Raw genomic sequence first — 16,059 nt, 5'->3', positions numbered from 1 at the left:
CTCAATCACAAGGTGCATGCCGTGATAGGGGGTGCTGATGGATGACACGGATCCCCTGGTCACAGTGATGAAGGTGGAAAAGGCCCCCCAGGAGACCTATGCGGATATTGGGGGGTTGGACAACCAAATTCAGGAAATTAAGGTATGATTGGTAACCATCTCTGGGTTTTTTCTGAGTTTTGGTTTCTGCTGTCCCATTTAGGATACTTTGGAATTGTCTGATATGTTTGCTTGTTTATTAATCAAACCAGTAGCTGAGACAGAGCTTGTCAGTTGTGGTATTTCTGTATTTGTTAATACTGAGTTAGGTGATAGAAATAACAATCAGTTGTATGATGGTTCCTGCAGCAGCTGCAGCTTCGTTCTTTTTATATGTAATGTTGACTGCATTGTCTGTGTGAATATGTAATGTTTCTGACTGTGTTGACTTCCGTTGTGTTTATCTGGAAGCCTCCAGTGCTTTGTGGAGCTAGCATGTGTACTTGCACACATTCAGACAGTGGTGGGGTTGGAGCATAATCCCAGTGCCTTCAGTGGCCCTGGGGGCTGCAAGGGATATGGTCATTGAGGATGGCTGTGGGCTCTCTGCATGTTCTTTCATAGGGAAGTCATTCCGAGCCATCACATATCTCTGCCAAGGACCTCTGAGGCAGCTGAGAAATAGCCATAATGTCCCTAGATGGGAACAGCCATCAGGAAGTCTTTCCCGGTCCTATCTGTAGTTTAATTGAAAAGGGTGAACTTTAGCTTTCTTAAGTCTCTCTTGCTCAAGAAGAGCTCCAGGCTGACTTCTACTAGAAAGTAAAAGGGGAATTGCATGTGATAGGGAGATGGAACGGCTACTAGAAAGTAAAAGGGGAATTGGGTGCGACAGGGAGATGGAACGGGTGCAGGGAACTCAAGTAGGACAGGTGTCATCTTCAGTATGTCTTTGCCGCTAATAGAAATCAAGCACATTGTCTCTAAGAAAAGGAATTGAGATTTTTACTTATTTTTGTTGAAAGCAAGATATTCTTATGTTGCCAATTAGTAAATATGCTAATAATTTCAGTAAAGCCTTTCATTTTTACTACTTTTCATAGGAATCTGTGGAGCTTCCTCTCACCCATCCTGAATATTATGAAGAGATGGGTATAAAGCCTCCTAAGGGGGTCATTCTCTATGGTCCACCTGGCACAGGTAAAACCTTGTTAGCCAAAGCTGTAGCAAACCAAACCTCAGCCACTTTCTTGAGAGTGGTTGGCTCTGAACTTATTCAGAAGTACCTAGGTGATGGGCCCAAACTCGTACGGGAATTGTTTCGAGTTGCCGAAGAACATGCACTGTCCATCGTGTTTATTGATGAAATTGACGCCATTGGGACAAAAAGATATGACTCCAATTCTGGTGGGGAGAGAGAAATTCAGCGAACAATGTTGGAACTGCTGAACCAGTTGGATGGATTTGATTCTAGGGGAGATGTGAAAGTTATCATGGCCACAAACCGAATAGAAACTTTGGATCCAGCACTTATCAGGCCAGGCCACACTGACAGGAAGATTGAGTTCCCCCTGCCTGATGAAAAGACGAAGAAGCGCATCTTTCAGATTCACACAAGCAGGATGACGCTGGCTGATGATGTAACCCTGGACGACTTGATCATGGCTAAAGATGACCTCTCTGGTGCTGACATCAAGGCAATCTGTACAGAAGCTGGTCTGATGGCCTTAAGAGAACGTAGAATGAAAGTAACAAATGAAGACTTCAAAAAATCTAAAGAAAATGTTCTTTATAAGAAACAGGAAGGCACCCCTGAGGGGCTGTATCTCTAGTGAACCACGGCTGCCATCAGGAAAATGGTTGGGAAATTTCTCAATCCCTGAAAGGGATGAGGTTGGGGGAGTTGCTCAGAGGAATCCCTGTTCCCATTGATTTTTATTAGCAAAGCATCCTGTGTCTTTTGGAGTACGATGTGTAAGTGCCCATTGGGTGGTCTGTCTGTTGGTCACTGTGCAGCAGTCTGCTTCCCAATAAAGCATGCTCTTTCACAAACAAAACAAAACAAAAAAAACAAAACAAAACAAAACAAAATTCTGTTATTTCAGCACCATTTGTTTAAAAGACTACACTTTCCATATCGAATTACTTTGACACCTTGGTCAAAAATTAATTAACAACATAAGTATGGGTCTATTTCTGGACTCTCTATTCTGTTCTATTGATCTACAGGTCTATGTTTACTACTACACCAACTTTATTATTACACCTTAAGTCTTGAAATAATATAATGTAACGCTCAAGATTTGTAGGATATTTTTAAAAATATATTTGTCTATTCTAGGTCCTTTGCGTTTTCAAATACATTTATGAGTACGTTTGTAATATCTATCTTGTAACTGCAATCTTCTTAAAATCAATTCATACTCCTATAGTAGGTTTACCGTAGATCTCTTTGGATTTCCTAAATACACGATTATTTGATCTTTAAATAAAGACATACTTATCATTTGAACCAGAAATTTGTGAAAAAGGTCTTTTTTTTCTTTTAATTATGAAAACCCAACAAGGCTCTGCAGCACTACAATTCACTAGCTCATCTCATAGAAGGGCCTCATGTGTCCAGGGCCCCTCAAAAGGGGAGCCATCAGCTGCCCTGTTCTTTTCCAAGTTCTAAAAAAACAGCTGCCTGTAGCGTCTATATTTATATAATGATTTAACAGGACAAGTGGTTGGGATGTTTTGCCCAACTTTAATCCCGTTTTTCAAGTACAAGTAATAAAAAAATAACTTTTTTTCCTTTTTAAATAAGTATATTAATTTTTTGTTTCATACAAAAGAAATAATACAGAAAGGTATTAAGAATGAGAAAAGCCTACTCTCTTGGGATCCTTTCCTGATACACCTCTTCCACTCATTTTAGTGGAGGGAAAATGGAGAATATTAGTAGGAGAGAGGACAGAAGGAGCTAGACAGGCAGAAGGAGGTGAATCCTGGGAGCCAAGGGCAGAGAGAGGCAAGTCCCCAGAAAAGTGGGAATGGCCAACAGCTCCCTGAGAAGATACCTTCCATCCTTCCTGGGCAGGCAAGGGAAGTCTCAAGAATACACAGAGAAGGGAGAGTGGCAGGGCCCAGGCTGGGGATGTTAAAAGGGACTCACGGTGAGGATGGGGGCGGGCCCGAAAGTCCCACCTGACTCCAGGCTGCAGGAGGGAGCGTGGGACGGGGGCGGAGCCGCTGGCGATGACAACAGCCCCACGTGATCGGCCAACACTGTGTCTTGCCTCGCTCTGGCGTCAGAGCCGCCGTCGCTCGCTCCTTTCAAGGCTGTGGTATCTGTTCCCAGTGGCCCTGAGGACGTGCGGGCCAGGTGCGGCCCCGAAAGCAGGAAGCGGAGGGGGAGCAGGTAAGGGAGCCGGAGGGGGTCCCTGGGGTTGGTGTGGGGGAGCGGCGCCGGCCTGCGGGTGCCCCACCCCCGGGGAGCCGCGCAGAGATGCAGCGGGTGCACGATGTAGCCCCGGGGCCCCGCCGCGGGACCGCGAGCCTTTAGTGAGCGGAAGGGTGCCTGGCTCCGCGGGAGCCGGCGGGCCTGAGGCTACAGCCCTTCTGAAGCACCTGCCTCCGCCACCAGCGCAATCTTTTCTGACATCCTTGCTCCGCCTTTCTTGATGCAGAAAATGGTGGTCAGCTCGGGGGGCGGGGCGGCTGAGGCGCGGGGAGAGGGCGGCGAGGAGGGTCCGGGCCCGGCGCGGGGAAAGGGCCGGGTGGCGGCGGGTCCTCGCTAGTGTTCCGCTGCAGCAGCCTCCACTCTTCCCACCCCGGCCGTCTGCAGGTCTGCGAGGCTGTGTCGAGGCGACGCACCTCACGTCGAGAATCGGGAGGAGGAGGAGACTGCAAGGATAGGCCCAGGTCGGTGCGAGGGACGGTGGGGGGGCGGGGGTCAGAACGTGAGGAAAGCCCAGTCTGGGACCCCAATCCGTGCCTTCACCGCCACGCTTCGCAATCCCCCACCCCCACCCCTTCTTTGTCCTCCATTTTGGCGCCTGCAGAGGCCTGGAGATGGATCTGCAGAGAAGATGGTGGGCTTTGCGGGAGAGAGGGGCGCGGACTGCCTCCCCCCCACCCCGAGGGTACACGGGGCCTCTCTGGTGGAAAAAAAATGAAATTTAAAAAAGGCCTTTGAAATCCAGGGCTCTGAATTTTGAAAGGTGGGTAGTCGGGCCTCTGTCCTCGGTGCTGATCAGTTCACCAAGAATTGAGTCCATTTTCTCTCTGTCTCTTAGGAGTAATGGAGTCCAAAGAGGAACGAGCGTTAAACAATCTCAACGTGGAAAATGTCAACCAGGAAAATGATGAAAAAGATGAAAAGGAGCAAGTTGCTAATAAAGGGGAGCCCTTGGCCCTCCCTTTGAATGTTGGTGAATACTGTGTGCCTAGAGGAAATCGTAGGCAGTTCCGCGTTAGGCAGCCCACCCTGCAGTATAGATGGGACATAATGCATAGGCTTGGAGAGCCACAGGCAAGGATGAGAGAGGAGAATATGGAAAGGATTGGGGAGGAGGTGAGACAGCTGATGGAAAAGCTGAGGGAAAAGCAGTTGAGTCATAGTCTGCGGGCAGTCAGCACTGACCCCCCTCACCATGACCATCACGATGAGTTTTGCCTTATGCCCTGAATCCTGATGGTTTCCCTGAAGTTAATAGGGAGACCCCTGCTTCCTAAACTTACACATTTGTGGTGTACCTTTGTCGTAAACCTTTTGATGTTACCTATTTCTTGTGGGTCTCCTATTACCAGCTTCTAACTGAATGTTGTTTTGACCCAGTTTGTAAGTTTCTGTCAGCAGGGGAGTTTTACCTACTGCATGGAAAGATGCTCATTATATATTGTGAAGTTAATAAAACAGTTTTAAAAGCCATTCTCTGCGTTCTTTTTTACTTTAAATCTTAAATATGAACATAGTCATATATATATACACATATATACACACATATATACAAAATCGTGTTTATCTTTGTGGTAGAATTAAGAGGGAGTTTATTCTTGCTTATCCATAATTTCTTATTTTTCAAAATGGAACACGTATTACTTATAAAAAGCAATGTGACCACCTCATAAAAGCAATGTGAGCCCTTAATAAACACTTGTGACAGAATCTCAATTTTAACTTGCTTCTGGGATCTCTTTTTAGAAATGTAAGAGACACATCTCTTTGAAGATCATAATATTTATCAGTAAGATGAAGACAATCACCTCCCAGGCTTATTGTATGGACCAGAAAAGGTAACGAGGTTGTGAGCTTTCTCCCAAGTTCTTGTTCTTACTGACATGCATGACCCAACCCTTTAGATACTCCCTTCTGTTATTAGAGGAAATCTCCAAGGTGAGGTCTTCCCTATATTCACAAGTCCAGTGGGCTAAGGAGTAGGTACTTTCATTCCTCTGCTGCTGTGCTCTATTCTCATCATCTCCTCTGGGTATTACTCTGTTTTCTAGGTTTTGCTCCCTATACTGGCTCCTTCCACTGCAGATGTTCAGGAATCCTCAAAGTGAGAAAGTCCCACCAATTTCTCTGGAATTTCCAGTGGATTGAATCCTTGCTCTACTCTACAAAAGAGTGGACAAATCCCCTCTCCCTGCTTTGTTTCATGGAAAAACATTGTCTAGTTCTTTCCTTACAGGTAGTTCTCTCCCAGGAAACCTCCTCAGTATAGCAGACTATGTAAGATGTGTGAGGAAACACAGCCCACTTTCAATCTGAGATAGTCCCACCTCATACCAGCTCACATTCACCTGAAATCCATGAATGTACAGAATTTTGTTATCTATACGGAGTTGGACATCAGGAAATCACTTAGTGAATCAATGGATACACAAATGAGATCTTTATGAGAAGTCTATGGGAGCCGGGCGCGGTGGCTCAAGCCTGTAATCCCAGCACTTTGGGAGGCTGAGACGGGCGGATCACGAGTTCAGGAGATCGAGACCATCCTGGCTAACATGGTGAAACCCCGTCTCTACTAAAAAATACAAAAAACTAGCCGGGCGAGGTGGTGGGCGCCTGTAGTCCCAGCTACTCCGGAGGCTGAGGCAGGAGAATGGCGTAAACCCGGGAGGCGGAGTTTGCAGTGAGCTGAGATCCGGCCACTGCACTCCAGCCCGGGCAACAGAGCAAGACTCCGACTCAAAAAAAAAAAAAAGAAGTCTATGGGAAGACAATTGGGGTTAAGTGTCCCAGCAGAACTAGGGAAATAAAATCTCCCTCAATTTGTGCTAATTAGATGAAATACACACATTTTATGTATGAAGACAGTCTTATAAACTTAAAGTCAGGATTCCAAAACAGGGGTTGGCAGATAACCCAAATCTGGCCCACTGCCTATTATTTGGCCTATAAGAATGATGTTTACATTTTTAAAGGTTGAAAAACTTGAGGATATTACACCAAAACTATGAAATTCAAGTTTTGGTGTCCATAAATTTTTATTGGAACAATGGCCTGCTTATTCATTTACATGTTATCTATGGCTATTTTTGTACTACAGTGGCAGAGTTGAGTAGTTGTGAAAGAGATAGTATAGCTAGCTTACAATGACTACATATTTTTTATCTGGTCCTAACAGAAAAAGTTTGCCACTCCTGTTCTAGAATATAACATTGCAATGGAACTTGTGAAACCAAAGGGGAAAAGTGGATAGGCAGAGGAAAATGTCACATAACATCACAAACCCCAGACATCATGAATCAGATGCCTAAGTAATTTCAAAGCTCTTTCTCCTTCTGCAGGCACTTAAGACACAAGACAGAAGATTATAGAGAGGCTAGAGTTGAAAGGTCAGGAAAATTGATAAACAGAGAGGCTTATGTCCTACCAGACTTTTTACTCTTGTCAGTGTTGGCACCAGCTTCAATGGAAGAAAAAAAGTGTTCATGAGGAGAAATTAAATTCATGTGTGAACTGATATCATATCCATGATAGAAGGTGCAACACACCTATGCCCAGAAAAATGCATCTCTCTTCTATGTCTAGGCAGATTGAAGTTGCCTGTCAGTTTCTCAGAGAAAGTTGAGTTTGAGATTCTACTCTATGAAGAGAGTCTTCTGCTAACCACTTTCTCTTGGCTCTTAACAGAGTGTTTCTCTCTGAAGAGGCAGTTGAGGCAGTAGCATGTGAGTGGCCAGGCTCCATATAAAACGCTCAAGCAACTACCAGCAACTAGCAGAAAGTGAGCAAAAGGCAATAGAGAGCAGAGCATAATATTCCCTCAAGGGGAGCAGCTATGTCTAAGGTTCCTAAGGCATTGCCTATATATCATTTCTATACGTTATTTGGTGAGCCTCCTTTTCTCCTTTACTGTGGCCATTCTTCACAAAATGTGTAAAGTCTTCCCATAAAAGCCTACAAATTCTGACAAAGAGCAGACAGGGAGCTTAGAGAGTGTGCCTTGGTTCTCCAAGAAAAAGGATGTTCAAAAAGGATGTTTGAGATGTAGATACGGATTAGACCATTTGGATTTAGCACATCATGTACATCCAGTAAATACTTGTTGAATGAATGAATGAAAAACTGAACAAAAGAAATATAGATTTAGTGATATTCAGCAAATAGTAACAATTAATACATTTTTGGATCCTTATGTATTTCTAACAAAATTGAGATAATGTGGATAATATCTCATAACTTTCTAATAAAACAGTTACTGGTTTTTTTTCTTAAAAAATTCAAGTCCGTTGAAGGAAATGTAGAAAGTAAACTTAAAGGCTATTGTATGACCAAAGGAAGTGCTGCAATTTGAATATTCTAGTCCAGGGTAGGGCAAGAAGGGACACAGACACTGGACTCTTCCAGGAATTCTAGATAGCATAGGAAGCGCACTTTGGTTAGAAGTAAAATAAAGCCTTCATGATTAACCGTCATGTAAAACACTAATCCACATTTATGCTTTCAATGAAAATAGAGTAACAGGGACTAGATTTACCTCCCTAACTGAAACTACTAAAACTTGGACAGAATATATGAAACAACACTTTTCAGTCACTTATCATCTATCAGAGAGTGGAGGGCAAAGTTATCTGATAGAGGGTAAATAAGTAACATGAGCCTTATGATTGTCTCTGACTTACTGGATATTAGAATTAAAATGTATGTTTTAGCACAAAAGCCAGAAGGGGGGGAAATAATAACACAAAGACCAAATGAAGAAAAATGAAAGTACACAGTTTTAAGGTTCTTATTCTATATATTAATGTCACTTGACTATAGATTCTGATACATTACAGGTGTTTACTATAAACCTTAAATCAACCAGTAAAGTTATAACTAATAAGCCAACATATGAGGTAAAATGGAATCCTCAAAATAATTGAAAGAAATTCAAAAAAAGAGAACAAAGGACAGGACAAATGAAAACAAATAACAAGATAACAAGATGGTTGACTTAAACTCAAATATCAATAATCACATTAATGTAAGTGGTTTAAACACCTCAATCATGAAGCAGAGATGGTCAGATTGAATAGAAAAGAAACTCACCTCCATGTGTCCATGTGTTCTCCTTGTTCAGCTCCCACTTATGAGTGAGAACATGCAGTGTTTGGTTTTCTGTTCTTGTGATAGTTTGCTGAGAATGATGGTTTCCAGCTTCATCCATGTCCCTGCAAAGGACATGAACTCATTCTTTTCTATGGCTGCATAGTGTTCCACGGTGTAGATGTGCCACATTTTCTTTATCCAGTTTATCACTGATGGACATTTGGATTGGTTCCAAGTCTTTGCTATTGTGAATAGTGCCGCAATAAACATAAGTGTGCATGTGTCTTTATAGGGCTAGGGGAGGGATAGCATTAGGAGAAATACCTAATGTAGGTGATGGGTTGATGGGTGCAGCAAACCAACATAGTGCGTGTATACCTATGTAACAAAACTACACATTCTGCACATGTACCCCAGAACTTAAAGTATAATAAAAATAATAAAAAGTATGTGAAAAAAAAGAAACTCACAAATATATGCTGCCTATAGTAACCTTATTTTGAATTTAAAGATTCAAATTGTTTACAAGTAAAAGGATGGAAAAGATGAATAATTTTATTACAAATCAAAACGATGCTTGAATGACTGTATTGATATCAGATACAATAAATTTCAGAGCCAAGAATAATACAAGGAATAAAGGAGGTCATTATATAATTTTAAGTGGCATATATATCAAGAGGACATAACAATTCTAAGCATTCTTGTATTACAGTGCTTCAAAATACATGAAACAAAAACATAGAACTGCAAGGAGGAATAGACAAATTAACAGTTACAGGGATTTCAAAACCTTCTCTAAAAATTTGATACAATGGAAACTCAGCAAGTGTCTATAAGACTTGAACAACAGCATAGAACTTACCACCAATAACAGTAGTTTATATGTTTGTTTCACATGCACGTGGAACATTTACCAAGGTAGTCCATATTCAGAGCTATAAAATTAATCTCAGTAATGTTGACAGGATTCAAATAATAAAACCTATGTTTTCTAAGCACAATGGAGTTAAATGAGAAACCAATAACAGAAAGATCTCTGCAAAATCCTCAAATATTTAAATCAGCACAAAATAACACATGTCTAAGTAACCCATGGCCCAAAGAAGAAATCAAAAGGGAAATTAGAAGGTACCCTGAAGTGAGTGAAAGTGAAAACTCAACATATGATAATTTGCGGAATGTGGCAAAAGAAGTACATAGGGGGAAATTTATAGCACTAAATACATATATTTGGATAAAAGAAAGCCCTACAATTATTAAATAATGAAAGTTTTATTTAAAATCATCCCTCCATAAAACCCTCTAGGTTGAGATGGCTTTACTGGCAATTCTGTCAAACATCTAAGGATGACATAACACCAATTCTATGCAAAATCTTCCAGAAAATTGAAGATGAGGAAATACTTTCCAAGTCACCCCATGACATTAGAATGGCCCAGACAACTAAACCAGATAATTATATTACAAGGAAATATAACTATAAGCCAATATCCCTCATGAACATATATGCAAAAATTCTCAACGAAATGTTAGTAAAATTGAATCCAGTGATATATAAAAAATACAATACACCATGACCAAAAGTAGTTTTTATGCTAGGGAATCAAGGTAGGGTTAATATTAGAAAAAAATGATAATTTACCACATTAACATAGTAAAAAAAATGTTATGATCATCTCAATGGATAATGAAAAAAAACAGTTGCCAGAATTCCAATATTCACTACTGATTAAAATACTGAGTAGTCAGGCAGGTCTAGATAAAATACCTCAACCCAATAAAATACATCTACAAAAGCATACATAATGATGTGTACATAAAGACTAAATGCTTTCCCCCCAAGATGGGAAACAAGGGAAAAATGGACACTGTCACAAAATTGACTCAATATTGTATTAGAAGTTCTAGCCAGGGCGGTAAGACAAGAAAAAGAAATAAAAGTATTACCTATTGCAAAGGATGAAGTAAAACAATTTTTATTCATAGAAAACATAATTGCCTATGAAGAAACTCCTAAATAGTATACAAAAAACTACTAGAGCTAATAATGTGAATTTAGAGAAGTTGCAGGATACAATCCACAATATACAAATTTAGTTGTACCTCTATATACTAGCAATGTGTTAAGTTTCCTGAGACTCCCTCAACAAATTACCACAAACCTGGTGGCTTCAGAAAAACCTAGAAATTTATTATCTCACAGTTTTGTAGGCCAGAACTCCAAAGTAAAGGTGTCACCAGGGCCATGTTCTCTCTGATGGCTCTTGGAAAGAATTCTTCCTTATCCCTTCCAGCTTCTAATGACCCCAGGCATTTCTCTGTGGCAGCAAGGCTCTCATCTCTGCTTCTCCTCTCTGTGTCTCTGTGTATTCTTTCTGTCTCTTATAAGGAGGTACTCACTGAATTTAAGACCCACCCTAATCTGGTATGATCTCATGATCTCATTTCTTTTTCTTTCTTTTTTTTTTTATTTTGAGAAGGAGTCTCTCTCTGTCACCCAGGCTGGAGTGCAATGGCACCATCTCGACTGACTGCAAGCTCCACCTCCCGGGCTCACGCCATTTTCCTGCCTCAGCCTCCCGCGTAGCTGGGACTACAGGCGCCCGCCACCACGCCCGGCTAATTTTTTGTATTTTTAGTAGAGACAAGGTTTCACTGTGTTAGCCAAGATGCTCTTGATCTCCTGACCTCGTGATCCGCCCGCCTCAGCCTCCCAAAGTGCTGGGATTACAGGCCTGAGCCACCACACCCGGCCTGTATGATCTCATTTCAACCCTTAATTAATTACATCTGCAAATATCCTATTTCAAAATAAAGTCCCATTCTCAGGTTCTGGGTGGATATGGATTTTGGGGGAAAATATTCAAAACATTACAAACGGTGAATAACCAGACTAAAATTTTTTAAAAATATAATTTACAATAGCACTAAAAATATAAAATACTTTGGGATAAACTTGACAAAAGATGTACAAGGCCTGCACACTGAAAAGTACCAAACATTGATGATATAAATTAAATCCTAGCAGTTTTTTGTAAAAATTGACAACCTGATTCTAAAGTGTATATTAAAAAGTCTAAAAGACTAAGAAAGTCAAAACAACATTGAAAAGACAAACATTTTGGAGGAGTTTCACTATTTTATTGTAAGACTTATTACAAAGATACAGTAATCAAAACACTTTGCATAGAGCATTGCAGTCCTACAGTATTTATCAGCATAAATATAGACAACTTGATCAGTGGAACGGGATAGTGAGTGAAGAAATAGACTCACACATATATGCCAGTTGATTTTTTTTTAAATAGTAACAGAGTCTCACTGTGTTGCCCAGGTTGGAGTGCAGTGATGTAATCATAGCTCACTGTAACCTTAAACTACTGGGCTGAAGTTATCCTCCAGCCTCATCCTTCAAAGTAGCTAGGATTACATGTGCATGCCATCACAGCCCACTGATTTTTAAATTTTTGTAGAGATGGGATTGCCCAGCTGGTCTCAAAACTCCCAGTCTCAAGTGATCCTCCCGGGTCAGCTTCCTAAAGTGCTGGAATTATAATCGTGTGCCACTTTGCCTGGTCCTCCAACTGATTTTTGACAAAGATACCAAGGTAATTCCATGAGGAACAGACACTCTTTTCAACAATTGGTGTTGGAACAACTGGATAGCCATTTTCAATAATAGCAATACTTACAAGAACTTTATCTCACATCATATGGAAAACTTGGGTCAAACTGTATAATAGAACTAAATTTAAGAAGTAAAACATAAAGCTTATAGAAGAAAACAGGAGAAACTCCCAGTGACCTTTCGTTGATAGAAATTTTAAATTAGAACTAAAAAACACAGGCTCTAACAAGAACAGATCAGATCAATATGTTAGATTTTTATCAAACCTTAATATTTTTTTCTTTTCAAAAGATACTGTTGATTCTCTGAGAAGGACAGAGACACATTGGTAGGAATTCCAAGCCCCCTCCCTACAACATAAATAAATACACACACTACCAGAGTACAAGAGACTTGCTTGAAAGCCACACAGTTGAGAAGCTGCAAGTCCACAGTGAGACCTGAGCTGGACTAGAACTTATTGTACAGCAAAAACCTGAACTTCATGCTTCTAGCTCTACACAAGATGGAACAGCCCCATCCCTCCAAGCTTCCCTATTACAACTAAAAGAACCGTAGACACAACACAACAAACATGCATAGGAAGACTCTGAAAGGTAGGAAGACTGAAAGGTAGGAAGAGGTAGCCAGACTGCCTAAAGGACCTTGGAACTTAAGGAACAACATAGCAGCAAGTTCCCTTGATTTCCTTATTGTCTCCTATATATAATGAACAGGACTCTGGGAAAACCTCCCATCAGGAGCATCCAACAGTCATGAACATGAAAAGCTTCAAGAAAAACCTGTTCCTCTAGCCAAGTACAGAGAAAAAGGTTATTTAACAAAAAACATTTTTGGATATGTTTATGCTATCAAGAAAAATCCCAAATGGTACAGTATAATTTCATCTATATAACATTCTTGAAATGACACCGTTATAGAGATGGAGAGCAGTTTTGTGGTTGGCAAAAGTTAGCAGGAGAGAAGGAAGGGAAGGTGATTTTGGTTATAAAAGGGTAGGACAAGGAATGTCTGTGATGTATCTTGCCTGTAGTGGTGGTCATACAAATCAATACATGACAAAATTGCATAAAACTAAATATATACATACACATGCGAATGAGTGCATGTAAAAGTGGTGCAATCTGCATAAGGTCGATGGATTGTAGCTATGTCAATTTTCTGGTTGTGATATTGTACTATAGCTATGAAAATGTTATATTTGAGGGAAACTGGACAAATGGTACGGTGGCTATCTCTATATTATTCCTTTTTGTTTAGTAATAGCTTTATTAAGGTATAAGGCATATATTATAATATTTATCCATATAAGGTGTGTAATTTAATACTTTTTGTATATTCACAGATATGTACAATCAACATCACAAAAAGTTTTAAAATATTTTCATCACATCAAAAATAAACCCCATGCTCTGTAGGTATGACCCCTACCTCTTTCAACCCTAAAGTCCTAACTGACTACTAATCTACTTTCTTTCTCTGTGGATTTGTCAATTCTGGACATTACATATGCATGGACTCATACAATAAGTCAATTTTTCATTGACTTATTCATCATTAGTATGTCTTCTTTTTAGAGCTGAATATTCAGATCCTTTGCAACATATTTTGTTGGGTATTTTTAGTTTTGTTTTGCTTTTATATTGGTAAAATATACATAACATAACTTTTACCATTTTAGCAATTTTTAAGTATATAGTTCAGTGGCATTAAGTACATTCATATTGTTGTGCAACTAAGTAGGAGGTGGGACTCAACTCTGGAGGCATGGCTCAGACACTGGACCAAATTGAAGACCAGTTAAAACAAAGACAGGGTGGAAGCAGTTTTCAGTAAGACATGCTAACCAGTGTACCATGTCAGTTTACCATTGTCATGGCAACACCTGGAAGTTATCACCCTTTTCTATGGCAGTGACCCAATGAACCAGAAGTTACCACCCTTTCTCTAGAAATTTCTGCATAATCCACTCCTTAATTTGTATATATGTAAAAGTGGGTACAAATATGACTACAGAACTGCTTTTGGGCTGCTACTCTGGGCACACTGCATATGGGGTAGCCCTGCTCCACAAGGAGCAGTTCCTCTGCTGCTGCTGTACACTGCTGCTTCAATAAAAGTTGCTGTCTGTATTAGGGTTCTCTAGAAGGACAGAACTAATAGGATATATATAGGACATCTATAGGCCTTCGGAAGACCTCCACTAATAATTTAAAGGAATCAACACTCAGCCAGAAGTGGTAACATGATGCTGTGGGTGGGAACAGGAGCATTAATTTTTCTCTCCTTTACTATAACACTTATTTTCTGTGGCTTTAGTCAGTCGCCCAGCTGCCATGTTCTTAAGGCTGCAGCAAGGTAATGGGATTCCACTTCTGAGCAAGGAAACCATATATGGTGCCTTCTCCTGATCAGAACATATGGGACGGTGAGGGGAAGGGAACACAACCGCCTAATCTGGGAAGGTGGGAGTACTGCCCCCTTTTGGAAAACAAAGATTGTTCAACCACCCCCATTAGAACAGGGGAAAAATATCTCTATAGACCTAACTTGGCAGCAAGAATAAACATCACACCCCATAGAGCCTCTGGTTGTGTCCCAACTGGGCTCATTGTTTGTGGTCATAAATGGGGAAAAGTCACACCTCATAACTACTCCTGACTCTCCAGGGTGTCACTTGTTCTTTTAGGAATAGTTTGCCCATGGCCGGGCGCAGTGGCTCATGCCTGTAATCCCAGCACTTTGGGAGGCCGAGGCGGGCGGATCACGAGGTCGGGAGATCGAGATCATCCTGGCTAACACGGTGAAACCCCGTCTCTACTAAAAATACAAAAAATTAGCCGGGCATGGTGGCGGGCGTCTGTAGTCCCAGCTGCTCAGGAGCCTGAGGCAGGAGAATGGCGTAAACCCGGGAGGCGGAGCTTGCAGTGAGCTGAGATCCGGCCACTGCACTCCAGCCCAGGCGACAGAGCGAGACTCCGTCTCAAAAAAAAAGGAATAGCTTGCCCTTATATATAAACAACTTAAAACAGAGGTAAATATACTTCGGTCCCCCTCGCCCCTCCAGGGATCACAGTCTGTAACCCCATAACACCCAAGAACACCAGAAGTAAATGAGCAATTGGGTTAATTCTGCTGCGAATTGGGGCAGCAGTAGGACTAGCAGCACTGTGGGGCAGGTTTGCTGACCACAGTCAATTCTAAAGAACTGGACTCAAGCCCTAGAATCCTGAGCCACCAACAGAGATTGGGCACTAAAGAGAATTCAAGAGTCCCTAGACTCTTTGGCAAATGTAATTCTCAATAACAGACTAGCATTAGATTATTTACTAGTTGAACAAGATGGTGTCTGTGCAGTTATTAATAACCTGCTGCACATATATTAACAAATCTGGACAAGTTGTCATTGACATTCAAAAGATATATGGGCAAGCCACTTGGTTACGTACATATAACCAGGACACTGACGCCAATTATATTTGGTAGACTATCAAAAATGCCTTGCCAAGTTTCACCTGGTTTTTACCTTTCCTAAGACCTTTGATAGCTATCATGTTGTTACTAGTTTTTGACTGTTGCTTGTTCAACCTCTGTGTAAAGTTTGTGTCTTCTAGATTACAACAGTTCTAGATAAAAACAATGCTGGCACAAGGCTTCCAATTCATTCCGTCTACTGACCTAGAGAATAAAAGTGTCCTCCTCTGTGCTCCTTGGATCAGGTATCCAGAGATTTTTTCTCCTCCAGTGCTAGGCAGGGTATATGCCCATAAACTCAGCAGGAAGCAGTTACAGAAGATAGGCCTCCATCCTTCTGCAGCCCCTTTAAGATTAAGAAGGAATATTAATCTCTGAGGGAAGAATCAGGTAGAAGGCAAGATTCAACTCCAGAGGTGGGGCTCGGACACCAGACCAAATTGAG

General features: G+C 41.1%; 2 protein-coding genes across 5 annotated transcripts in view; both read left to right on the top strand.

Annotated features, from left to right (window-relative positions):
- The window catches only part of LOC105520594 (26S protease regulatory subunit 4-like), an 8,135-nt gene extending 6,099 nt beyond the window's left edge, over positions 1 to 2,036 (top strand). The window contains exons 2-3 of the mRNA XM_011954411.1: positions 29 to 142; positions 1,083 to 2,036. Coding sequence (XP_011809801.1) covers positions 29 to 142; positions 1,083 to 1,811 — 843 coding nt within the window. The 3' untranslated portion in view covers positions 1,812 to 2,036. The remainder of the gene's footprint in view (positions 1 to 28; positions 143 to 1,082) is intronic.
- Positions 2,037 to 3,195: 1,159 nt separating this feature from the next.
- On the top strand, positions 3,196 to 4,890 carry BEX2 (brain expressed X-linked 2). 4 transcript variants are annotated; one of them, XM_011954412.1, is made up of 3 exons: positions 3,196 to 3,382; positions 3,809 to 3,885; positions 4,260 to 4,890. In XM_011954412.1, exon 3 carries the CDS (start codon positions 4,265 to 4,267, stop codon positions 4,649 to 4,651), a length of 387 nt encoding a protein of 128 aa, XP_011809802.1. In that variant the 5' UTR covers positions 3,196 to 3,382; positions 3,809 to 3,885; positions 4,260 to 4,264; the 3' UTR covers positions 4,652 to 4,890. The 4 variants fall into 4 exon arrangements, with proteins under 4 accessions (XP_011809802.1, XP_011809804.1, XP_011809803.1 ...); XM_011954414.1 differs by having other exon boundaries at positions 3,233 to 3,346; XM_011954413.1 differs by having other exon boundaries at positions 3,254 to 3,659.
- The last annotated feature ends 11,169 nt before the right edge of the window (positions 4,891 to 16,059 follow it).

The sequence above is a fragment of the Colobus angolensis genome, unplaced genomic scaffold (assembly GCF_000951035.1).
Source record: "Colobus angolensis palliatus isolate OR3802 unplaced genomic scaffold, Cang.pa_1.0 Scaffold382, whole genome shotgun sequence".
NCBI classification, from domain to species: domain Eukaryota; kingdom Metazoa; phylum Chordata; class Mammalia; order Primates; family Cercopithecidae; genus Colobus; species Colobus angolensis.
The sequence above is the reverse complement of the archived record's forward strand: the minus strand, read 5'-3'. Positions and strand labels throughout refer to the sequence as shown.